At 42.4% G+C, this 26536-nt stretch overlaps 3 protein-coding genes across 7 annotated transcripts in view; 1 reads left to right on the top strand and 2 right to left on the bottom strand.

The window, feature by feature from the left end:
• Positions 1-12492: 12492 nt before the first annotated feature.
• On the top strand, positions 12493-14573 carry mei-W68 (meiotic W68). Of its 2 annotated transcripts, XM_089074777.1 has the most exons (5): positions 12493-12705; positions 12902-13025; positions 13139-13584; positions 13712-14069; positions 14273-14573. In XM_089074777.1, exons 2-5 carry the CDS (start codon positions 12907-12909, stop codon positions 14571-14573), a joined length of 1224 nt encoding a protein of 407 aa, XP_088930903.1. In that variant the 5' UTR covers positions 12493-12705; positions 12902-12906. The 2 variants fall into 2 exon arrangements, with proteins under 2 accessions (XP_088930903.1, XP_011629999.2); XM_011631697.3 differs by lacking the exon at positions 12493-12705 and having other exon boundaries at positions 12719-13025.
• A 157-nt stretch (positions 14574-14730) lies between these two features.
• On the bottom strand, positions 14731-15163 carry LOC112552240 (uncharacterized). Its single transcript, XM_025217151.2, is given in 2 exon segments — positions 14731-14978; positions 15056-15163. Coding segments are annotated over 2 exon segments (345 nt in total). The 5' UTR covers positions 15160-15163; the 3' UTR covers positions 14731-14737.
• An 87-nt stretch (positions 15164-15250) lies between these two features.
• The window catches only part of LOC105422356 (inactive dipeptidyl peptidase 10), a 66245-nt gene continuing 54959 nt past the window's right edge, over positions 15251-26536 (bottom strand). For 3 of the 4 annotated variants that reach the window (XM_089074773.1, XM_089074774.1, XM_089074776.1), the window contains 9 exons: positions 23603-23677; positions 23306-23358; positions 22399-22941; positions 21907-22225; positions 21398-21576; positions 21078-21300; positions 20533-20977; positions 20234-20439; positions 15251-20143 (listed from right to left, as the gene is read on the bottom strand). In XM_089074773.1, coding sequence (XP_088930899.1) covers positions 20042-20143; positions 20234-20439; positions 20533-20977; positions 21078-21300; positions 21398-21576; positions 21907-22225; positions 22399-22941; positions 23306-23358; positions 23603-23677 — 2145 coding nt within the window. In that variant the 3' untranslated portion in view covers positions 15251-20041. The remainder of the gene's footprint in view (positions 20144-20233; positions 20440-20532; positions 20978-21077; positions 21301-21397; positions 21577-21906; positions 22226-22398; positions 22942-23305; positions 23359-23602; positions 23678-26536) is intronic. The other variant, XR_016138776.1, reaches the window with a different exon arrangement.

The following is a 26536-nucleotide window of genomic DNA, read 5'->3' as shown; positions in this document are numbered from 1 at the left end:
GCCTGGCACCTCGCTATTTTACGCTTCTGATATTTTTATCCGCCACAGTGACACCGTGAGCAGGTGCTAGGCCCAGTGTGGTAGTCTATTTGCGTTGTCTCTCCCGGCCGTTTGCACGCCCGGTGAGTCTGCTGCTCGCGCGCTCGCTCGCTCGGACACGCGCGCGCGTGCATAAACGTCGTTTTGTGTATTTGAGACACGTCGGAGTGGAGGGCCGCTCGATGCGGGCTCATTACCGGCACGAGCCAAAGCCGCGCCATCGAGCTATCGGCTCGACGTGACGCGCTACCGTCTAGCAAATTGTTTCTAACGGCGACGGGCGCGCTCGCTGAGCCGGCTAAGGCTAGGTGATGGTACCGCAATCGCGTGTGTATCGCGTATGTCCTCGATCGCGGTCTACCCAATATTCCCCCACCGACGTGCGATATCGTTCTCGTCGCGTATCGTAATCCGGGTCGATCGATCGCGGAGAAGCGGAGAATAGAAGAGTCGGGGATATAGGCGATTCGTCCGTATCGGCGTTTCTCAGAGCTTCGAGGTTTAGCGTGTAACGCGTCGCATTTATTTGTCCTTTTCGTCGATCTCGTTCGTTTCTGCAAAATAATCCTGTCGCACGCTCTCCTTTCTTATTCCGAGAAAGAACGCCTCGAGATTTACACAAGGCCACTGGTCACCGCCCCGTAAACCAATTTCTTCTTAAGGACGACACGTTGGGGATTGCGCTACTTATCTCACCAAACGGATCGTTTTGTCGATTAAAAAGTCTCAGGGAGACAGTAATCGATTGGCAATTCGGTAATGGCGTCTCCGCCGGCATCTTAATTGCTATTATCATGCGCCCCACGAGTAATTACCGCGCGAATACACGGCGCGTACTTTTCTTGTATGTTGAAGGCGCGCACGAAACGCGATACGAAACGCATTTCAAAGATTTATGGGGCGAGTTAAGCGCATACAGTTTATTTATCGTACGTAACAATCCTTTATTGCCTATTTAGTTATTATTTTTTCGCCTTTATCGCCGCATCATATTTACCCTTGCTCTTATTGCCGCGCGCCGCACCGCCACTCCTTATTAGCATTTGTATTTTTATTGCGTATTTTATTATAAATTATCCTGGTAATCATAACGCGACGCGGGACCTTTTTTAAAAAACTTGCGAATTAGATGTGGGTTAGGGATGATCCCACGGGACCACGCCGCCGTGACTCGTTTCCTCTCGGTCCTCCGCGCGCCTTTTTCTTCCTCTCGTCTCGGCCAGCGCGCGTTCGACCATCTCGTCTCGTCTCGACTTATTCTCCTTCGGGTCCGTCGGAGGAGCCGCGCGCGCGCGCGCGCTCGGCGTTTCTGCCAACACCGGTTTGTTGTGGCGGTCGCGTGCCGCAGACCCCCTCCGCGCTAAGCGGGTCCGATGCTTTAATACTCATCTCCCGAGAGCGGCGAGGCAATCCTGTCAATATAAACGGCCTCGATTTTCTGCGTAAAAGGATCGCTCGCGAGTCCCCCGAGCGTAAAAAGACCGCGACGAGATCCTCCACGAGCTTGACTCGTGCAATAGTCATGGTTTTTCTTAAAATGCGCGATTCTAATTGATCTGAGCTGTGTTAGCGAAAATGAATGATAATCTCTCGCACAATTGGCGAAGATACGTATTCTAGAAAAATTATATTTTATATACAGTTTGACTTTATTTCTCTCACACGAGCAACAGCAACGATTGATGTCGTGCACGCGGTTATGGAGTTGAATATACATGTCGGAGGGATGTTCGATTATCTGATCAGGTTGAACTGCGGGAGGTGACCACCGTCGTCTCTTCACAAACGGCGCGATCTCGCAACCCCTTAGGAAAATAAATAATTTGTAATCGTCGGTGTCATCTGCGGTGTCGCGCTGTCGATCTCAAGGGCGGCCGCATCTGCTCGCGACTGAAAATTGATAATTTTGATGTGATAATTTTCTCCTCGAATATACAATTGGATAATCACCTCCCAGGGAGAAGAGCCTATCTACATTACGCGAACGAGAATATTATCTTCGGCTCAGGCCGATTCGGTTCTACCTAGCGAGTGAAACTGAAATTAGCAGCGCGTTTTTCATGCTAATTTTATATAAACTCGCGCGGCTCGCAACGAGGTACTCGAACTTTAATGCGTGTCCAAGGTGACCGAGCTGAACGCGAGAAAAAGATAAAGCAAGATAAGAATTCGCAGTCGGTGGAGGCGAGATTGGAACGAACCTCCTCGTGTGTTTGTCTCTCACATCCGCGTCTTAATGCAGTCATCTCGGGTGCCCGAACAATTCCTTCGTCGTGGCAGGATCGTGGCAGCAGGTGCGACCGTAAGAAATTCATGTAATTGCCGTTGACATTTCGTAATTATTAAACGACGAGCTTAATTGCTGGTGCTCGTAAAACTCGCAGAGAAGCGTGACCGAGGTGTCTCACGTCGCGAGACTTACGCCGCCGCTATTATTATGCGAATGTCTTCATGTCTCGAAATGATTCTGCTCAAATGAACGCGTCACTCATATACGAAAGATGATCATAGCTCCCGTGGATTTTCGTGGATAATTGACGTCGCACGGCTCATTTTGTTACGGTTTGACCACCGTGGAATTTCACCAGGGTCAAGAAAGTCATGTGGAAAAAAAGAGAAAGGGGACGAGGGGGATGATCGGGCGCCCGTCGCATCGGATTCCCGCGGAGAACATCGAGCGTCGAGATTGCGATAAATCAAACGCGCCAGTCGGACACACCCTAAGAGGAGGAGAGGCGGCGGAGAGAGAAGGCGAGAAAGAGCCGGGACAAGAAAGGGCACGCTTTGTTGTGACGTTAGATGATAATTTGTCCGGGCGTTCCGGCAGTTTGCGAGAGTTTAGGCACAAAGATCTCTACGCTCTCCGCGCGATGAGCTTCTCTGTGGGTTCCGGAGCAGGTTCTCTCGACAGTGGCAGGTTCATCCTCAGGTTTGCATCTGTCCATTATTTCACGCTTTTCTGTTATCTCTTTCTTTATCTGCCTTTACATTGGAAAAGTGCGCACAGTACAGATGTATGGATTAAAGCGTGGTGTTTGTAAGGAAGTAATGCGTTCATTTGCGCGTTACGATATTACGATAAAATGATAAGCCTCTTTTAGCAATTGAAATTATGGAATCGTAAAATCTTTCCTGCAAATTTTTCACCACATGATTATTTATTATTAAAGTGCCACTTCTATTTATGCTAATTAGGATAAAAAATAATTTTCTTAAAATACATTTATATATTTATATATATATAAAGAGATAAAAAAACATTTTATTAGATATAACTTTAATTAAAATAATTTATCAATGATGTACTTAATAATAAACTATTCATTGTAGCGCGGAATTACATACATTCGTCGTTTTTTTAATATAATTATTGGACAGCGCCAGGTGAATCCTTACGCTATGAAAAAATGTTCGCAGACCGCGCTGCACGCATCTATCTTGCGCATGGCACTTGCACGCGTGTGCACAAACGCGACTAGAAAAATGTCGCAGCTGCAAAAGAGTTTTTTAAAAAAGAAAAGGAAGAAAGGAAAAAAGAAAGAGAGAGAGAGAGAGAGAGAGAGAGAGAAGAAGGAAAAGTAGGAACAAAGAGGTAATGCGCTCAACCATTAAGGTTGCCACTCTGACCATGAGCAAAATGTAATTACAGCAATTGAGCTCTTCTATCTCGGATCTTTATCCAACTCGTTATCTGTCACTTCATTTTTCGCTTATCAATATTATATTAATCAATTTTATTTATTTTGTATATAAAGAATCCGTCTATAAAAATTCAATATAAATATCGCAGTGTTCAGCAGTAAGAAATTCAGTGGAGACGATTAAAGAGCTCAAGGAGCGGATAGATTTAAATTCTCAGATTAGAAAATATCTCTTTCTTAGCGGCGACAAGCACAGTTGTCGTTACTGTCGGGAAATCGAGTCGAGACGAGAAAAGTTGTGCGTTGCGTCCACTATCGTTTCGTTTTCATAGATCCAGTAATGCTACCCCCATCGTCGCTTATCACGAGACTTCACGGATACCCGCGTGGCATCGACTCGCGCGTAAAAAAAAGGGGGACAGGGAGAGAGAAAGGGAGAGGAAGAGAAAGAAAAGCTGCGCACTTGCGTTATCTGATCCCACGTTTCACGACAGATTAATGTGGGATCGAGCCGCGATCAAGCACGAAGCGAAGAAGCCGCTGCGCGCCTTTTATTGCTCGCGTGATGGATCACTAATATGGATCCGCCACACGCAGGAGGGGGGGGGGGAAGTGGGGGAGGATACGCCGAGCCATTATTGTCCACGAGATCCTTTCGACGCGTACAACGCGACTCTCGATATTCCTTTTCATCCCGTCATCCCCACCCGCACCCCCGAGAGAAGTCACTCTGAAAGAAGCTACGTCGCTTCCTTGAAATCGCGGATTCCCAGGCGATTATATCTGTACGAAGAGTTAGATCTGGACACGGATGACGCGTCCATTGTCCCTTACCCTATATCGGAAGAATTTCTTCTCTCCCGCCCGTGGCCCTTCTCCCTCTTCTCTTTCTCTCTGCGCCCTTCTTTCTAACGGGAGGGAGCATTCCCCTTTGCTCTTCCATTCCTCGTCGCGAAGAGTCAATGGCTTCGGCTGCGAGGCCCGAACCGAAACCCTGGTCTGAATGAAGACCTCAAACCCGGGCTTGAGGAGAGGGAGGCAGGTAGGTAGCCCTTGCCTTCGGTAGGTTGGCCGGCACGACCGCACTTCCAAAACCGGCTACAAAACGTTTTATTTACGTAGTTCGAGGGGGCCCACTCCGACGAGCTCTCCCTCGTCTCGTATGCTTCATCTTCTTCGCAGGCCCCGTTCCGCTTTCTCACACTTTGCGGAGCTTCTCGGGGGCCTCCTTCCCCGTTTTTCCCTCTTTCTCTCATGCCTCCTCGAGGGAATCGCGCAAGGTGTTACACGAACGACCTGATTTCGGGACTTTTGCAACAAGTGCTACTGTACACTCGACCGGTCGCTCTTGTAAACCTCGTGCCTGCTTTCAAACGTGACGAACTGGAGCGATATAGAGATATAGAGATCCCATTCTTATTCTTTTTCACGAGTAATTTGTTGCGGTAAACTGCTGAAAGATTTTTTTCTCTCTATCGAAATTTCTCTGCAACCTTTTGCCATTTCGTAGCAAGATTGGACGGACCCGTCGTGCGGCGAAATCGCATCAATCGGGGTTTCGCGTCGCGAGAAACGCGAAATGAAGAGATTCCTCTCTCGATAACGCAACATCTCCTTCATCTCTTTCTCTCGCGCATGTGCGTGCGTCTGCGTTTATAATTGACAATAATTGGCTGACCGCGTGTTTACGGTCCAACATTACGAGCTGCCCGGAAAGCAGCGCTAAGGGAGATTAAGCGACAGTTAAACGGGCAATAATCAGGGATTATTCAGTTAATGCGATCGATATTTTCAATTACTTAAGCTCTAGAATTATCCTTGTGAAGCTATGAATGCCTTGTGGTATGAAAAACATAAACGTTAATTAGATCTGTACTATATTGGATCAATTTGTATCTGCAATTCAAGAGATCATGAGATTTTAATGAAATAATTCGTGAAAAAGATTAACGTTATATTCTTGGATCGTGATGCGTGAAAGAAACATTTATGAAAAGCACGTTTATTTGCGCTGTAAAGGAAGATCGCATTTATTCGCGTCGTTGAGTCTCGTTAAGCCGACGATGCCTCGATATGCACGAAGGGATGAATCGCGCGACGGCGAAGGCGGCGGGACGATCGAAAGAAAAAAAAAAAAATCGAATTTACGAGTGATGCGCGAGTAAGCACCAGCTGTTCGTTCGAAATTAAACGCCGGTTTAACGTTGCACGGCACGAATATAAGCATTCGCATCCTTGACATACGCGTTCGGGATCTCCTCGTGCTCATTAACGGCCGGCTCACGTCGTTTTATGACAACCATCGTTTTTCTTTTTTTTCGGACGGCCTTCCGCGCATTATGAATAAAATGATTTTTATTCAGTAGAAAGACCATTCACGTATGTATGAAAAAAAAAATCGATACTCACAACGACTTCCACTTCCAATTGTTTTAAATCCAAACAATTCATAATCATAGCACTTTTAATTTTGCCATCTTGATCTTATCAGCGATAATTGCATTTCGCACGACGGTTTCGATTTGTGCTCGTTATTAAAGAATGAGCGTGTACTGAAAGATTATAAGAGGGATCACATGAGAAAAGAGAAATAGAAGATGAGAGAAAGATGAAACCGAAAGGTGATCGTTCACGCGTCTTAATGACATGAATATTCGCCCGTATGCACGAATATGACGGGGTAGGTACAAGAATTAACAAGGTCTCTGCCGAGAGATCATCGATCGATTGTTCTATCGACAATTTCCATAATTACACCATCGTAGAATTAATAAGACGCCGCACATTGATACCTCGTAATTTTTTCCAAATCGGTAAATTAAAGATGATATATTCAATATTTCATATCGGTCTATTCGAAAACGAATGAGAGATCGGTAATAATTTGTCGGGAACAAAAGCACTCTTTCGAATTGCGATTCCTAAAACGTACCACGACGACGATATTGTCAGAGTGACGCGTTGGTCGCAACGTAGTTTCGGGGTTGCGAAAAACATCCTTTTGTAAGGCGATTCCGAGCGGCGTGGGGAGGGCTTGCGCGTTTAAAAGGATTTTCATTGCGAGCCGAAGGGTTTCTGGATGGATCCGCTTTTCACGGCCGTGAGTGCGGCAGGTCACGCATCCATTGTGGCGAGAGTCTTAATGTCGTTACGTGGAGTCGCGGATGTTATACGAGCGCATTATGGCGACGCGCCGTTTCGACCGGGGCAGCGGGGCCTCGCGACCACAATGCGCACGTTGCATCGATATTCATGGGGAGAGACATTCGACCCCCCCCCTCCCCCTTCCCCCTCCCCGTCCCCTCCTTCCTCCCCCTAACCCTGTCGTACCCTCCTGTCGGAGCAAAAGGCGCGTGCTCCTCGTCCAGGTGATGCCAGACTGGTTGCCAGACCCGCCGCTGCTCGTCCGACCTCCGTTTTTCCTTCTCGTTCGTCTCCTCTCGTTTGCTCCTTCGCGTACGCCCACGGGAGAGAGAACATATGTTTACGACGAACAATACGATTCCAACACAGGGGCGCATTCTCGAAAAGCCAACAAATCTCGGCGATCGCGCCTCCGCGATTCGACAGCAGCTCGTCCGATCCTCACCCTCGCTTTTCCGCGTTTCGCCGTTTGTCTTAATCGCTTTCGAGATTCGTTCCAGTTTATAGCGGTTTATATAGAGTTGAGATTATTATTATTATTATTATTATTATTATTATAGACTTCAGCATACGTCATTATCGTTTCTTCGTAATAATGAAATGAACATCGAACAAGACATGTTTCTTTCGGTAGCAGAAATCGTCGGCGCGCACAATCACGTATGACAAAGGATCGTCATCTCGTCATTATCGTGATGTCGTTAAGGACGATCGGGAGTACGGAAGGTCCGCTGGCTTATCGGCGCCAACGTACGTTTCTTATCGAAGCGCCAGTGATCCTTAGGGTCGAGGTACGGATGGCTCTTTATCCCTCACCGTTAATCTCCTCTTAAGCCGCGATAAAGACTGCCCTTAAAGATCAAGTAATGCCATTGGCATCCGCGTTGCTCTTAATTATCGGGAATTTTACGTTGCCGAGATACGATCGATGATGTAATTTATTTTTACCGTAGTTGTACTCGTATTTGCAATCACGGCATATTTCGTGCGGCAAGTCGAAGGTTAACGAAGCGACGGCCGCACCAGCAACTGTGTGCGTGGCAATTTTTTATTTATGATGGACAATCTTATAGATGAATTATGGATGAAATGAGGAGACCGTGGCGGAAATGTTCGCGGGTTGAAAGGTCAACCCGAAGCGCATTGCAGACTGTGAGGGTTTGTATAAGTGTAGAGATAAGTGTGTATAATTTCGCGAGAAACATGCAAAGCCGAGAAGATGCGCCAGCGAAATCGTTTCTTCGAGAATGCATCTGCTCGGCTCGTAATCGCGAAAAATTCTGTCGCGGAAAAAAGCCGGCAGCTGCAAACCGCCTCATCATGTGGCACACGCCGAACGTTTATTAGCGCACGGTGTGCGATCGTGCGCTTCCACGTCTATTTCAATCTATATCTGTACATCGGATCGCCGTATAAATCGGCTCTCCTTCGTGCATAATTACGCGCGGGAATCACCGTCATCGCGCACCGGGTGAGAATGAGTCATAAAAAGTCACGAAAATTAAATAAGCTATTAGAAACAGACGAATAAGCTGTAAAAAAGACAGATTGGAAAAATTTATGCGTTAATAAACAATAATTATTGCGTGTATTTGTTGTAATACATTAAATGACTGATAAAATATTTGCATGTTGAAAAGTTGTCTGAATATATTGCTTTTTGCAACAATTTATATTTAATTAAAAAGAGAGAAAGAGGGAAAGAGGAAGGCGAAAGTAAATTTCAAATGTTATTAAGAAATTTAAGATTAATCTTAAATTAATAAATGAATTCTTATCACACATAAAATTTATCCTTCTTTTTGAATTGAAAGAGTATTTAGATATATATATATATATATGTGTGTGTGTGTGTGTGTGTGTGTGTGTTATTTTCTCGTTTATGAATTTTTTATAAAATTAACGCGTAACTGATAAGACGAAGATAAGCGACCTTCTACTGGAATGTGAAATAATGAGTTTCTCATTTTTGCTTTAATTGACGGTTGACTCGTGATCAAACCAGTTTCCCTGGTATAACTGACCTACACTTAGCACGTCCGAGAGCTGTGGCACGCGTAAAAGACGGCTTTGAAAGGATCGCAACAATTTCTGTCGCCTTGTTCGCCTCAGGCGCATCGCCGACGAGTCGTCGAACTCTTTGCGATGCACTCTTCCGAATTCGATCTCCACCTCCGACCATTTCTTTCTTTTCGCAATCACAGAACCTTTGTCTCCTTCCAATTATTTCACCCTTGATTTGCCTCCATTCGTATCTTCGTCCATCTATCGTATTTCTATCTATCTTTTCCTATCGGTATGTACGTCTCGTTCATTTTTCCTTCCTATTCGTCATTTTCTTCATCTGTCAGTATCCTTGAGACGCCATGCTCGATACCTTTTCTTCTCGGTATAACCGTGAAAACATTTGACGTGCAATAAGGCGTCGCGTTGAGTAGACGCAAAGATCTTATTTAGCCCCGAGCGCTGGCCTGTTATTAAAGGAATGCTGAATTTAAGGGAAACGAAAGTGCTCGTTAGGTGATTATGCACTGAGGACGTATCAAATTGGCATGTAATACCTTTGCACGAAACTATTTTCTTCATCCTTCAGCCTTGAAATTGGATCTCGCCAAGATTTTAATTGATTTCTAAATGGAAAATATAATTTCAGGACACGTCACTTATGCGGATCCATAAGTGACGTCATTACGTCATTAAATTGAAGCTGACACTGAAACTCCTGTTTATTTTTAGAAATTTAACTTTTTTACGTCAAGTCGACATCGAGCCCTCGGTGGATGGTTCAAACGACGTCACATGACGACAATCGTTTTTGGCGACAGACTTTCCCAAGCCTCGCGTTTAAGTCAAGTATCGCACGTCAAACCCTTGTAGTGTGTGAACACGGCGGTCGCTACAATAACGTTGTTCGATCCCTCAAAAAACCGCGGTGTGTTCAAGTAGTCCCGATAAGTGCACTTCGAACGATCGATCGTTCGCGCCCGTGTCGAAACGAAATTAGAAAATCTCTCCCGTTCTGGAAACGCGCCGTTTGCCGGAATTCCAGCCAAAATATCCAGCCAAATAAAACTCCAATAAATAGAACAATTTCTTATTCGCAATTAACGCGAATGCGTTAAACACCGAAGGGAAGAAATTTTGAATGGCGCTCACCCTTCTGACTTTCTCCATTCTGAATCTGTACGTTAGGCAACTCCCGCTGCTTCGCAGCCGCGTACCCCACTGTTTGGACAAATTCGATCCTATCTTCGGAAATCGCCTCGAACATACCAAGACGCGAATAAAGAAACGACAAGAGATTCGATCTTTCGGCGTTGTTGATCGGAAGAAACCTCGACTGTTACTGATTTTCTGAATAGACTCGGACTTCAAATAACGATCCATAAGGTATGTTTGTGGCATTTAAATCTTACTTGATCACAGAATGCCCGGCGTATCGGATTTCAGAAAAAAAATTCCTGATCTCCGGTAAGAAGCTAGTTGACATGCGACAGGTTTATTTTTCGATCGACGCTTTTAGTCGCCGATATTTAGTTTTTCGTGCGAGCTCAAATCGAGGGGAATATTTGAAGCCGAGAAGATTATTGAAGTTCATTGAATTTCGTAGTCGACTGTTCCTTTTTACGAATTCATCCTTGTGAATCGATAAACCGGAAGTCACGAAATTCGGTACAGGTACTCCGCGTGCTCTTTAATATACTCCCATCATAGAATGATAAAATATTTCTATCGTTCGTCGTTTTTGCGACGACAGACGTTTAGTATTCTTCGTGTTCGCGGATGCAGAAGGGATTATCACTCTCTGGCGAGGTACATCGTGGACAGGGGGTGAGATTTGTGAGCGTCAACGCGATTCTTCGCGATCTTCGGTCGCATATTCAACTGACATTTTGAAGACGTACCGACGACGCGTGTTGGTTTATATACGGGCTATTTGAGGGCTGGCGAGGGCATTCTTAGGGCTGTTTCTCCATTGTGCTCGTTACACAATGTAACACTATCCCTCTTTGTAACAGCGTAGCCTTGGAGTGTCTTTAATGCGAAATCGAGCGCGAGCTGCTCTGCCGCCCTGCATTACTTTTTTACGAATAATCTCGTTATGAGCATTTAAGTGGCCGGAACTTTAAGGTGATATTTCACTTTTGTTCGCGTGTATCGGACGACGCTTAGACGCGAGACCTTAATTTAAAAAATAATATTTGCAGTTATTATATGTTATATATTTATTTAATTATAATCATAGATTACTTCTCGAAATATTCTGATACACGTTTGATGTCAGTAGCTCGTTAGTATTCATTGTCCTCCATCTGCCAAAGCAAATCTGTTTTGCAACCCGGCGCTTGTCACAGTTTAGGGAAATTTATGTAGAATAGAACCCTCTTCTGCTTATTATTTCCATTTTCGTCACAGTATAAGTTTTTCGCATGAATCAACCGCATGTCCACATAATTTAACCGATAGACGCGTCGTATATATATATATATATATATATATATATATAAAAAACAATCGAATTATTTTTAAACTTTTTGGATATAGTTGCTTTACAAATATTATTAATTTTCTGAAAAAAATTATGAAAAAAATTTTGCAACTCGGAAGTGGCTAATTTCCATCATGGATGTCTTCCGGACGACTTCTCAGCGGAGCGGCGGCGAATTTCCGTGCTGCATTTCGTTACAATCGAACGTTTTGCAGTAAGGGATGTGTGTTTCGCGCTCACAATAAGTCCCTGAAGTGTCTTTAGTGCGTACAGTAGCGCGCCGTTCAATGGTCGGTGCTCACAAATGCGCAGCGGGGTGTCTCCGGGACCTCTCTTTCTCTCTTCCTCTCTCTCTCTCTCTCTCTCTCTCTCTCTCTCGAGATTCGCCACTTCGATATGAATGTCGGTGATCGAGAGAAAAATTAATGTCTACTTCGTCACGGCCCCGGACAAGTCCCCGCGGCCAATACTTTACCTCACGGGTTGAGACTTAATATGTTTATTGCTGTGAGAATGTCGGCCTCGGATAGGTGGTAGATTTTTATCTGCAACGCGCCTTTTAACTCGTCTCTCGTAACATTCAACGACTGAAAAGCGTATCCGGATCTTCTCTCCGCTCGATTCTCGATTCGGCTTTCGTCACTGGATCTAATGACGTTCCTTTCGATGTTGCAATTTTTTATATCCAGCGTATAGATCACATCGATATCTATGGGGTTAACTTTAAACAGATGCTTTTCCAATACGCGTATGCTCAATTAACATAAACCAAAGGGACCGGGGTAATTGTCAAGTCAATTGTTTCATAATGGATTTATTTCTTATCAAAAGGAATTAATTAAATTATTAAAAGATTTTTCGAAGCCGCGTAATTATAAAGTATTTTTGTAACAAGATAAGTAATAATATAAATATAAATATAAATGAATTAATAAATATGCATTATCATCCTGAGGAAAATGACGAATATTTAGACACATTAATTTATATTTATGTCAAATCGATCATTGATCTATTACTGTTTTCTAAAGTAAAATTTTCAAAAAAAAATTTTTATATGTCCTATTTATGCATTATTTTATTGTTTTATTAAAAAAAATTTTGATAAATCTTTTGTAATTTCAAATCGGTAATAAAAATAGCAATGCTTAATATTTACAAATTTAACAGATTACTTTTAATGTACAAAATTTATGTAAAATTATTGCCTGAATTCTAGAAATAAGAAATTCTATAAAGCAATTAAATTATGAATGGAAATTAATTATATAAATATTTTTCATAGTTCTATCGGTAGGAATGGTTTCTATGCAAGTCTCTATATTTGGTGTAAGCTGAGGCCATCTGTTGGATCAAAGAAGAACTAAACTGAGATTAATTGCTTTAAAAATGGTTACTATATTCAATGAATAATAATCATAAATAATTATTTGATTTTATTATATTTCCTTCATGTATCTTAATTCTTCTCAAATTTCAATAAATATTTTCTCATGTTAGAATAAAATTATAAGAATATTACAAAAAATATATATATAAGTTGCTTATCCAAGTTGTCTATCCGTTTATGCATTTTTTTCTTATTTAGACACAATGCAAAAGGCACATAAAGAACTTCGTGAGCAAACAGTCGTACCGATCGAAGGCCAGTGTTTGGATGTTCGCGAAAAACGTATCGATATACTACCGATAGTCGACAATAAAGAATTGAGGTAAAATCTGTTCAGAGTTGTTAAATATTTTTTCATTACTTCCAAATAAGATGATTTAACATAAACTCTTGAGTTCTTCATTATAATCGATATTTTTTGTCGGTGATGCGTAGGAAGGATTTAATCGCGCGCATTGAGGCTGTTACTCTGAAAATGATAGAACAAATATCTGCCGGACGAGCACCGTGTGTATCGCATTTTAACAGCCGGAACGTTATTTCGAAGTCGAGAACACGCGAAGAAAACGTTTATCCAGGATGTTCAACCGATGCCAATTTTGTCGAAGAGCAAGATGCGAATATAAAAAGTTTGAAAAATTCTAAAAAGACTAAGGTCAATTTTGCGGTGAAACAGAGCAGAGATAAATTCGTTCTTATGGCGGTGATAATGGCCGAGATTCATCGTTTATTGCTAACCAACACGAGCAGAACTCAACGATCGTTTTATTATGATTTAAAGAGTGAAAAAACAACCAAATATTTGGTACCTCGTCAGATTAATATCAACCGTACGTTGAACGATATCGCTAATTTGTTAGAATGCCCGCCGTGGAATTTGAGTGAGTCAACTTACTTAATTAGGAGAACTAATTATAATTGTTAATTACATATATCGATTAAAAATTATATCTTTAAGTGATATAATAATAAATATGGAAAAGGAAAGATGGGAGAACGTTCTTGCAGGATTATTGGCTACGGCTAAAGGATTAGTGGCGGGAAATATGACCATTACGTTAATCGATAATCAAATCATCGATTGTTCGATACCGGGTGGCACGCAAATCCCGCAAAGTATTACGAATATAACTTTCATTCGCGCGAAAGCCGAGTTTATCTTGGTCATCGAGAAAGATACGATCTTTCAAAAGTTGCTCGAAGAGAACTGCCCTAGCGCCTTAAAATGCATTTTAGTAACAGGAAAAGGCTATCCGGATGTAGCTACGAGGCTGCTGGTGAAGATGCTGTCCGAGAAGACAAATCTTCCTGTCTACATCATTGTAGATGCGGATCCTTTTGGCGTGGATATTATGTTAACTTATCGGTAATTTCACCGTCATTTTTTTATCCAGAGCTTTCCTTCTCGTATGGAAAAAAGGAGAGAATTTACGTTTTCTAATTTTTTTTTTTTTTTTTTTTTATCGCAATTTTTTTCAAGACAGAAAAGTTAGGTGTATCGTGTAACCTGTATATTTGATTTTTCAATCAATTCCATTTCTACGTTTTCATTATGCCGGGCTTCCGCAGCTTCGGCTCGTCCACTCTTCGTAGAGAAAACAAGAACTTGGCTTGTCCTAACGCGCGCTGGCTCGGAATCCATCCTTCGGACCTGATTGGTCTAGGAGCGAAAACAAGCCCGCTTACCAACGCCGATCTCGTAAAATTGAGATCCATCGAAGCCCGGGATTACGTAAACGAAGCTATATCGAAGCAGCTGAACATATTGCGGAATGGCAAGGCAGAAATAGAGGCGGTATCGTCTTTCTCAAAGAACTTTCTTACGGAAACGTATTTATCTTACAAAATTGACGGCCAGGATTATATTTAAAGCGTAATTTGGTGAAATTTTTGGGGAGAAACGTAGTTAAAAAATATTTAAAAATATTGAAACTAATCTTATAAAATTGTCATTATATTTTTTATTCAAAGAGATATGTCAAAAAAGATTTAGTTGGAATTTTTGTAGCTAATATATGTATAAATATATATATGTTACTTCAAACAACTTTATGTCTCTCTTTTGGTATTGACCCATACTTCTGGTTGAATAACTTTCTCGGGGAAGCTTTCGCTGCTATCCTCTAACGTTATAATCTGCGGATTTTTATGAAACAAGCCTAGATATACAACACTGCTGTCGGATGGCCGTCTCGATGGGATAAGAGATTCAATCAGGTCTATTTTTATTTCACGAAGACTTTTCGAACGCGTTTGGTATGGATGCTCATGCAATCTTGAATATGAAGTTTCAGTCCCTCAAATAACGTATGTTACAGAAAAGATAATAAATAATAAAATTATAATATTTACCGATCGTGCGAATAATTGACGAATTTGTGCTTGTGAGAGTTTCCTTGCCTTAAACCGTTTGAGGAAATCTTGCATTTCCTTTTCCTTACTCGACGAGAAACCATAATTAAGCCTGCAACGTTTCGATGTCTTAATTATGCTACACTGTCAGAAATCGCCCATCAAAGATGCAACATTAAGAAAGAATTAAGAAACTTCAGATAATATAACAGTTTATTGAAAACACTTTATCCGCCCGATGCTCGGGCCGAGCTCCGCTGATATTAAAAAACGCAGAATCTTAATAACATGATTATTTCGTGGATGTTACGTGGAAGGTAACTTGGATGACATCCGCGAAATCGGCGGCACGTTATGAACGAAGTTAACTGCAATCTTCTTTCGAAAATTCGATCGTTTTATCTTCACAATTTTTTTTTTGTCAATACATCGATTTACAATAGACAGATTTGAAATACTTTGTAATAGATTTTAATAAATTGTGATAACCGATTGCATAAAATGAAAAAATAAATAGATTTTACAAAAATATAAAAACTTTTAAGTAATATATTTCTGATCTCTAAAAAAACATGAAAATATAATACAGTAATAAATTTCTTTAAAACGATTTAAAAAATTCTTTTTTTTTTTTTCTTATATCGACATATTTTTATAAAATTGAAGAAAATTTCAAATTGAAATTTTCGAATTGATCAACCAGCTTATAGTCCCCGAAGATTCATTGCTTATTTTTCGACATTCGTCGGTACCGACTATTAATTGGCCGATTTCGTGGATATTTCCGGTGCAGGTCCGTGCGAATATCGCCAAAAATCGAGTAGAAATAACTTCGTGCCCGTTGCAATCGCAGGCGAGTATCGATCGAACAGCCTGAAACGACATCGATCACTCTCGTGGAACGCGTGTCGAGCATTTCGATGTGAAATAGATATATAAAAAACAATCTTTCGAGATTGCCGGACACGCTTCCGAGCGGGCACAGACGTGTTTGAAGCTACAAATTGTTGAAAAAAAGCGTCACTCGTCCTCAAGAAGTCAATGTACTCTCTGCCGTTAGCTATAATCGTTATAATCGATCGCCAAACGATTAAATGTCAAAATCTTCTATATTCATCGACTTCGAATACGGAGAAGGAGACAAAAGTTTTTAAATTATCTAAAATTTATATTCAGTGTTTTTTTTTTTTTTTTTCCTCTTAACGATCATCACAGATTCTTACAGATAGAATATCATATATCTAATTTTTCTGTGAGAAATCAGTGAATATACTATAGCTTACTCCTTTTTATCTAAATTGCCGGGTTTAATTAACGCGTTCTGTTTGACGATCGTTCCGATCGGTCGACGACCGATCTACACGACGAGTGTACTTAATTCGCATTAATTTATTTATGCGTTCGCACGGGCCCAATCCTCATATTGACTTCCGCGTGAGAGAGTTATCTGTTTTTAATATATTGCGTGTATATGTGTGTGTTGCGTATATCTTTACGTATGCCCATATGACTGTAACTTTTTCTTTGCCTTTTACGATTTTTTTTTTCTCTTTAGCGGCGATAATACATTACCAAAAGCTATAGATACCCTTTATGCGCTGCTACCAAGGTGTCTTTGTTGCGATTAATTTCATAATTCGCGTGCCTGCCTTCGTGATAATTTTTTTCCGACGCCCTATACTTACGCGCGTTTAATGATTTGCCTCACTGTCTGCCATTATTATAGTTAATAATTGATTGTGATTTAAACAGGTACGCACACTCACACACACACACACACACACACACACACACACTCATTCGCTCTACTATCGTTACTCTTTCTTCCCCTGCCCGTCTTCTTCTCCCTTCTGTTTTCTCGCATTTCCAATTCCAATCGATCGATCAGTCACTCATTCTCCCGCTTTTCGGATCAAACAATTCGCGTTTCGCTCGCTCGCGTTATATTTATTCGGGAATAAATGGAAGCGATATTGTTGACAACAAACATTTTGTTTCACTACAAACGACCATTCATTTTTCGCGAAATGGAGGAATCCGATTGAAAATAATATGCGCGTATATTTTCGCGTATTACACGCGACGTTAATTTCAAAGATTTGAAAGATTCGATTACGTCTCAGATAAGAATCTGATTTTTTTCAATGTTTAACATCGAAAGTTGAAGAGTGGAAAGGTCGCGGGGCTGAAAAGGTCTTCTCTAAAGGTAAATCCATTCGATGGGGAAATTTTCCGAAGCCTCCATTACGCGTTTACATCTTTGTACTTTCTACAGTCGACAGCGGGCACATCATCATGACCCTTCGCATCTATAATATTTTTATCCTCGCAAAAATCGCTCTCGCGAAGTCTTTTCCCGGCCGCGATAATTTAGCAATAACTAGGCTTCGCGTTGCGGTTTACAATACGCACGAACCACAGCGATCATTTTCACGAGTATTCATTAAAATTATTATGTTAATTTTCTCTTCTCTCCGTTTCTATTTATTATCGTTTGATTAGTTGCACTAGCCTTGATTGTCGGCATTTAAGGGCTGCTGGTACACGCAGCGTACACATGGCGACGTGCGCCACTTCCTCGTCTGAGCGCGCCTCTTCCCTAACATTCACAGAATTAACATTCACAGACTCGTAAATTACCTTTATTTTTTGAACAACTAGAAATTATATTGACATTTTAGTCTCGAATATCATCTGCGATTTTTTTTAAATATCTTATATAACGAATCTTGTTTTACGGGAGAAAAGAAGAATTCCTCCTTGCGAGCGAATCGAACTAATCGGAGCATCTTAATTTACAGCAAAATTATAAATATATTAACATATAAAAAAATATAAAAATTTAACACAAAAGACTTATTACTGTTGATGAGAAGACAGAACTTTCGAGTTTATAATTCTTCGAAACAAATCGTGACGTCAAATGACGCAGGGCGATAATTCTTCGAGGGTATACACCTTGATTTTTTTTTAAATACGTACGTAAAAACGGATATCGTAGAAACGTCGATGTCATCGCAGATATTTCCGAGACGTTTACGAGTCCTATTATTCCCTCGATGACGTCGCTGTCGTAAGGTTTCCGAGCGTTCGTCTTTTTTTTTTTAGTGGAGCAGCAAAGTCAGTTATATGTGACAATAAGCGTACGGGTGTCTCGCCATATCTTGTCTTTCGCTGTTCCACCTGAAAAGAGTACGGCAAGCAAGCAAGTACTCGGGAGCCTCAGCCATCGAATACCGATCGCGCTTGATCGATGATCGACAGCTACTTCTCGACGATCGTCAAGTCGTATCGTCGTCTGTCTTTTTAGCGCAGTCGTTCATCCATTTGGGATCGATCGATGTCTCGAAATCTCGAGGAGGTATATACGATGATACTCGCACCTTCGACGAGATCCGGGTTTGCCCGCGTGCTCCGACAAGCATATATATTTTTTTCGTATCTCGTAATCTTTGTCGAAAATCCGTTATTTAGAAACATTTCTATAATACCGCTTGTCTTCACGTGCGGTTCGTGCGAGACCTCGTCGAAGAGGCTTCACGTACCCCCTCCCCCTCCCTGGGTGTATATGTATGTACAAATATTCAAAATTCAAACGGGAGGAAAGAGGTACGGGCGGGTCGAGACGGAGGAAGGGGAAGGGGAGGTCCGGGGGAGGAGAGGAGAGGTACTAAGGATCTGTGTGGAACAACTTCTTACGCGTGTAACATTATAATACATAGAACTAGGCGCCAAGCTGTACAACACAAAACTCACAGTAGCCGTCCGGATTCTACATACAATACGGTAAATATATGTCGATGCCTGTGGACGAACGTCACCGCGTAGATACTTTTTCTCCGTTTAAAATCGGGGGGAGGCACCAGTGACATAGCTAGGAAAGAAAGAAAGGAGAAACGTGTAAGACGGAAGCTTGCAAACTATTTTCCTCCGGAAACACGTGGCTCGATTCGGCAGAATCCTTCTGGGAAGTGTGGGACACAAAGAAAAGTGCAAGTTTGCAGACTCCCAATAATAAGCTCTGTACGTCGAAGTGTTATTCAATCGGCCTTTAATCGCTCTCTCACGAAATCTTAGGCTTTTTTTTTTTCCAACCTGGTGAACGCCCCTGGGGACTTGGAACACAGCAGGACATTAATGGCGAGCTCGCGAACAGCTCGGCGTCGGTCTCGCAACGTCGTCTCGATGGCGCTGCGCGAACGACGCGGACTTTTGCGAGCCGCCGATAAGCTCCGCACGTAATAAAGTTCGGTCTGCGCCTTCGCGCCTCGTTTCTCTCGTCTCGTTTCTCGAAACTCGCCCGAAATCGATTTCACGGCATGTACGCGCGTTTGCCTCTGCAATACTTTTTTTTTTTTTTTTTTTTTGCGACGCGTGCGTCATCGTTGAACGAGTCGCTCGCGCCGTTCGGTGGAGAATCCAGCTATCGAAGCTTTGTGCAGGAAACGCGAGCGGCATCGTTCGACGATGTAAAAAAAAATCCTCGTTGGATATCTTTTGTTTCTTGGTTTCTTTTGATTTCTGGTTTCTTTCACGGTCCGGCGATCGACGGGTATCACTGAATGCACGTCTAGAGAGAAAAGTGAGTGATTTACCCATAAGAAAGAGGAATCTTTAGACAAATGGTATACGTCATAACAACATTGCTCGTACAAACTCTGTTTTACTCTCATTTTCTTCGAATCCGTTTCCTCTCTCGTCTCTTTTCGTCTTTTTTGCCGCGTAAACTCGTACGTATGCGCGTCAAACGGCGTCTCTTCTTCTTCGCGAATAAAACATTCTCCTCTTCTTCGCGAATAAATGACCTGTCTCGATTTTCTCACGTCCCCAAACAGTGGCGATTCAGGCTCTAAACGAGGAGGTCATCCCGTTTACGAGTGTAATTGCCGTGATCTCGAGGACGACGAGTCTCCGTATTAACGTCCGTGTTGGATGTATCGGAAATAGGCGCACTAGAGACAACAAAGGATTCTTCGGTTTGAGGCACTAGGAGGCATCCAGGGCGAGGCACTGGGCGAGGAAGTCCTCCATGGAACGATAAGCGTGTTCGAGTACACCCCTCAGGGCGTGATCTTCGTCCGCGTAACTCTGTTTTTCAAGAAGGAAGCGACAATTAGAGACTCGCGTGCTCTTTCGCGAAAATCTCTCGTATCGTTCGTTTCGTTTTCGTTCTCTCACCTGATATCTAAAGATGACTCCCGCTTCGGACAAAGCCTTGGCGAAGGCAACGCCGTGCGTGTAAGGCGCTGTGAGGTCGGCTAGGCCGTGAAGAAGATAAAGGCTGTGACTGGGCACCAATTTCGCCCGTTGCGTAAGATCAGCCTCCACGTAACCCTTGTAATTCTCAGCCGGAGCACCGAGGACCCGTTCCGTAAACGCGGAATCTGTGATGATCGAGGCAAGCGATTAAAACTCAGCAAAAATTAAAACGAGAAAACGACGCATCGTTTTCTCTTTGAAATTCATCATACGCTTACTATAATACATCCAGTCGGCGATCGGATTCACCGCGACGCCGCACTTGAAGACGTTCTCCTGATTACCGAGGACCATGGCGGTCACATATCCACCGTAACCCCATCCCCACACGCCAATTCTTTCGACGTCGAGATACTTGTGCGTTTTCAAAAGGTGTTTCAATACGGTAAGCTGATCCTGCACCTCGACGCCACCTATCCTTCTGAAGAGATCCCTCTTGCCCTGGCCGCGGGCGCCGCGTACGTCCAGCCTCACGTAGACCACGTCGTTGTGACTCGACATGTACGTTCCCCAGTCTATCCGGAACTTGTCCGTGACCATCTCGCTACCGGGACGGCCGTTCACCTCGACGAGTACGGGAAATGCGGCGTCTCTGAGTTCCTCCCGCCACGAAGGAGGCAGTAGCAGCTGCACTTGAGCCCGCCAACCTTGAGGTAACGGCACCTACCGATCGTTTCGAGAGTTGTTGAGCATCGATATATAAAATTGATCGAGATAAAAATAGGATGAAAATAGGATCAGGACGGAGGAATCAGGTATCCACCTCAAAATTTTGTCTGGTGGGTAGCGCCAGCTCTGACAGCTTGCCCGCACGTTGGATCCCCGTGTCGTATAGCACGCGTACCAGCTTGTGCGTTGACATTGTGTGCACGGCGGCGAGAGGAAGGCCAGGGCCCTCGCAGTACAGTACATAATAACCCTGCGCGCCTTCTTCCACCGACGGACTGACTGAAGCACCGAAATGCGTGCAATTCGTGTAATAGCGTCTGCAGTGTGCAACGAATTCGAACCTGTTAATTTTTTACACTACCAAGAATCGATCTATCTAGCATTTTTTTTTTTTTTTTCTTTTATGGGACTTGCCTACTGCTCCAAAGGACATCTCCAAGATCGCACGTCACGCATAAGGGTTCGAAGTGACGAGGATCGTCCGCGGCGGGATCGCGTACCACATAGAGATGTCTCTGGCCAGGTCTCTTTTCTCTAGTGCCCAAATAATAAACGAGATGCGCCTTGGTGTCCCATGCCAAGATCTCACTCACCTGTTTTAAGAAACATTTGCACGATTAAATATTTTTTCCTCTCTTATTCCTTACACGTTATATTTTTTTAATCACTACTATATTTTCGATATTTCTGTAATCATTCTATATGTCCATTAATCATAATTTTTGGTTTATAATTAGCCTTCAAATAGCCTTCCGTCTAATAGTAGTTTAATAATAAATGAAACAAAATTATAAGTGAAATTCTATTCTAAAATTTAATATGAATATGAATGAAAATTTAATTTATTACGAATATAAATGTGGTGCGAATTATCTAGGCTGGGTTTTATAATTTGCGATATATCGATTCTAAAACCCGCTCACCTCGTAACGACCATGGGAGAGAACCGCTATTCTCTGCTGCGTGAGTGTGACGTGTTTTATATGCGTGAAATGCTCCTTGTCGCCTTCCTGCACCATGGCCAGTAGCAGAAAGCTATCTCCGTCCGGAGCGAAGAGAGGATGCGGTTGGGCGTCCAGCCACAATCCTTCGGGTGCCCGCTCCGAGTGGGTCTCCTCACATTCCCACGTGGGAGCGCGGCAGGCCGACACCATAGACAGATTTTGCATTCTCGTCATCCAGACGACGGCGACCTGCGAAGCGTCGTCGCCGACCCAGCCGGCCGATATCAGATAGTAATCTCTAAAAATATTCGCGAAAACGAATTTCATTAATGTGAAGTCATGAATGAGCGATTTAGCAATTTTTCGATTTTTGATTTTCTAATATCGACTCTATATTTTCTAAAAATTACTCGATATACTATTTATATCTCGCAATTAGCATGCAATTATCCCTTCGGTAATTTGACGTACTGTTCGTTCAAGAACGGCGGTGGCTTCAGCTTTATTTTCATTGGCCACGTGACGTTCCCGGTGTAATTCGTCGAGCTTACGTTGCCAAGATCCATGACCCACAATTCGACCTCCGGATTGGGCGAGCCCGGTCTCGGATACCTGACCGATCTGGAAGGTGGAAAAGATTTGGACGCGCCCAGGGGACTCGGGCTGGCTCCGTCTTGACCCGGCGTGCCGAACCAAGGGAACTCCAACGCGGACACTTTGGTGTCATTGAACACCGCATAAAGGATATGCGTGCCGTCCGGACTGGGCCAGATCGCTTGCGGCCTCGGCAGCACTTCTTCCTGATACAACCAGTCGGGCACGCCGTTGTAAATTATCCCGGGTACGCCTGTATCGGTCAGGCGAATGTCCTCCGTCCCGGCGGGTCCCATTCGAAGAAAAATGTCGTTCTCGGAGATCATCAGGAGGCCGGACGTGTTGCCCAACCACGTGGCATGTTGCAGTCGCGTCTGGTGCATGTGTCGCGACGCTTGCAAGCGAAGAGGTGTGTGATGGCTGGTAAATAAAGGATCATGACACAATAGAACACAATATATTTAATGATTTTAATGATTCTATAACACACTTTGTGTGTGTATATATATATATATATATATATGTATATATATATATATATATATATATATATATATATATATACAAATATAATTTAAAAAACACATCTAATGCATAAAAATAATAACAGAAGATTGAAATGAATGAAATGGAGAAGAAAAAGAACGATTAAAAGTCATAAATTCAAAAAAATTATCTTTGGATAGTAAATTTATTTCTTTTTTTTTTTTTTTTTTTAATAAATATATCGATTAAGATTACGATTAAGATTACGCTGATTGTTGTAATATTCATAGTAACTTACTCGTTCGTGACGTCATAGACGGTGTAAAGAGCGGTGAAAGTGTTCTGAAAGACCTGCAACATTTTTACATATGTATCATGCGAAATTTAAGAGGACCGGAAAACAAAGGGAAGTCCATAGTGTCCAGAGTGAATGTGTTTTCGATAGCGATAATCGACGGCTAACTGCAACAAAATTGCGCCGCGTCGTATTATACACGTTCGAGCGTTTTATCGATAAACGACGGATCAGAGAGTTAGGATGCAGCTGCCGCGCGAAAAACTTTCCTCGAGAGGCTTCCACGTTTGAGCTACTTACCGGCTTGACATTGTGTCTGAACAATACGTAACGCAGGTCGGAGCTGCATTCGTAGCCCTGAACGTTCAGTTGTCTCTGAAAGCAACGTTTAATAAAGATTATATTACCGTCTGTGCGATATCGAGCAGAATCCGGTTTCAACATCACATAATTACATTCGAGAGGCAATTGCGTTTTCTGTTAAAAGCTTTAGCGGAGTTTTACTTTTATCTTAAATCGTAAAAATCCTCTCCTTTCCAATCTCTTAACCGCCAATCTCTCGGGCCCGATTTCTGCTCTGGCGTTAATTTCGTATGCATTAATAATTTTCTGTACATACAGATAGTATTTGATTTTATCTTAAGAAAACTCATTGAAAAATATTTCGTTGACATGAAACATTTAATATCCGGCGTCCATATTTTTTGCAAAACTTATTCCACTTACGATTTAAAGGTTGAAAAAGAACGTATCTAAATTAAGAGATCAAAACGCATATTCTCATATGCGCGTAAAAGAGGAGTTGTCTTATTATTAACATCCATCGCGTCCGAACACCTGTGTTCTCATTCGAATTTCACTTATTCGTTTCGTTTCTTCATTTTTTTCCTTTTCGCGAGATGGTTTTTATCTCTAGTTTCTAGAATAAAGTTCACGATCATTTTTCACTAACTAATGCGATTAAGGTCGGTATTAGGATCATCGTGGGGTCGTTCTACTTTCAGGTGCAAGTTTTTGTGGCATTTCGTGCCACAGATATCGCATGAATATATTGCGGCTGGTAGTCGATACTTGTATCCGAAAGAACGACGAGACGCGAAGCCGGACGAGCATGACGCGTGTCCTGGTGGATCGGATCAATGCGTCGTATAAACTCGTCTATACCTCGCCTAGCGGGGTCCGAGAGGGAAAAAGAACGCAGATTTGGAACCTGTCCAGACTAAGTGGATCGGCTCTCATGCGCACGCATACTTATCACCGCTACCGAGATCGATCACTCTTTCTGTCTCGTTATAAGCCGCTTCCCTTCCCGCTTCTCTCTCTCTCTCTTTTTTTTTTCTCTCATTGCCCGCGTCAGAATGCGCAGTGGAGACATCCTGTCATATTTCATCTCGTGATTTACATTTCCGTGAATTTTTTTTCACGAATGTCCCACGTTAGACGCGCGTTAGAAATTCTCGAGATGATATTATCAGGCGAGAATGCTTAATCGTCGCTTTTCGCCCACCTCTCGTCAATTCTAATCAAAATACCATCAGATACAAATGTGGTATTGTTGAATCTAAAGTGCAATAACTAGTAGTATCTCAGAGTACCTCATATTTATCCCGCGCGCGTGCCTGCAGGGCATAAACAGGGCAGTGGGATGCTCCGGATTCCATTTTACATGCGGTTTAGTCTTTGTTTCGCAACGCACCGCGAGGCACACTCGGTTCTAGTTTGCCGATCGGCAGAACAAAACCAACTTTCGATAAAGGGTGCGACTTACATTCCCCTGTCCTATATAAAAATTCTCTCCGTATATAGGAACGCTCGGAAACATCGTTCGACTGTTTGTCTCAATTAGGAACCCACCGGGAGCTCGGAAGGAAGAGAGAAAGAGCAAGCTGAAAAAGTAGTATTTTACGTGAAAATACATGTCTTCTTGTATCCTCGACCAAAACTTATCTCTCGGGGGAACCTTAAAGTATCGTACAGGAGAAATTATCCGCTTCAACCTGGCGATATATATTTACCCCCCCCTCCCCCTCCCGTTTCGTCCCTATTGTTTTTCTCCCCTTTCCACTCGGCACGCAACAATAAAGAATCATAAATGGCTCAAAATTAGAAACTATTCTCTTAGCTGGGAGATTTCGAATCTCGCAAGTTGAGAATTTTAAAAAGCTCGCAACTCCGCTCCGCGTTTAACCTCGCGGGCGACAGAATGGGGCTCGTATAGTTCCTTCTTTTTGCATTCGCCACGTAGGAATATATCTGCACTTAGGCTAGTTGGCGCGTAATTATCTGGCGAGTGCGAGGGTCATGTCTCCAATTAATCCTGGATAAGCGCGACAATAGCCCGATATCGGCGGATTAGATACCAAGGGAGCTAAGGATACCTCGACTGCATCGCTAATGCGGATATTCCTACCGTGGCTGGTGATTTAGGGCTCCGCCCTGAAATCTGATGGAAATAACGTCCTCCCTTGGCCGACTGGCTCGGATCCTCGCCAGGATCCGAGCCAGTCGGCCAATTATTATTATCGTGAATGAATTTGGCATCCGTTTCCAAAAATTCGGCAACTCGCTCAGCCGAGTATTTCCACTCTTGCGATGTGTGTCAATCGACTTTATTTGGCACGATATTCAAGTCCAAACAGAATTTGTTTAGCGTAATGCGAACTAATTAACATATATAAATAGAATTGATTCTATAAATAAATGTATTTACTTTAGACGGTGTGCGATAACTCTTTCGAATAACATTTAATATTTGCCAATAATTAAAGTGATCGATAATAATTACGCGCGAGATAATATATATCCAGACGATGAAATTAATTACAAATTTCAAATTTACGTGGCCGTAACAAAGTTACGGCCGTTTCATCTCTTACATCTTACGAAGTTATGATTGTTGCATAATTTAAAAATGGCGTTAATTCCGGTAATTAATTGCATTTCAACTGCGTGATTATTTCAGTGAGATGCGCTAATTACTCCACTAATTGTCAGTTACACGATAAATTCGAGTTGCAACTTTAGATTCCAAAATCTATACGTTTATATATCTATTATTTTAGAATAATTGAGATAGGATAATCCAACGACAAATATGGATTTCATGTTGAATAGTTTAATCCATATTATTAAAATTGTATATACATCTAAAAAAAACGAATCGAAACGAAGTGCAATCAAAGTTAAGTCGTACCGATGATTTTTTTAAGAAGATTATTAATAAATAATAATTCT

Source organism: Pogonomyrmex barbatus, unplaced genomic scaffold (assembly GCF_055798465.1).
Source record: "Pogonomyrmex barbatus isolate J1 unplaced genomic scaffold, ASM5579846v1 scaffold17, whole genome shotgun sequence".
In the NCBI taxonomy this organism is placed as follows: domain Eukaryota; kingdom Metazoa; phylum Arthropoda; class Insecta; order Hymenoptera; family Formicidae; genus Pogonomyrmex; species Pogonomyrmex barbatus.
The sequence above is the reverse complement of the archived record's forward strand: the minus strand, read 5'-3'. Positions and strand labels throughout refer to the sequence as shown.

What these genes read in the sequence shown, in the direction of transcription:
- mei-W68 (XM_089074777.1), top strand. Translation starts at nt 12,907, where the DNA reads ATGCAAAAGGCACATAAAGAACTTCGTGAGCAAACAGTCGTACCGATC. An exon ending in GTCGACAATAAAGAATTGAG is followed by an intron (nt 13,026 to 13,138) that starts GTAAAATCTGTT and finishes GGTGATGCGTAG; the next exon opens with GAAGGATTTAATCGCGCGCA. An exon ending in ATGCCCGCCGTGGAATTTGA is followed by an intron (nt 13,585 to 13,711) that starts GTGAGTCAACTT and finishes ACGTTCTTGCAG; the next exon opens with GATTATTGGCTACGGCTAAA.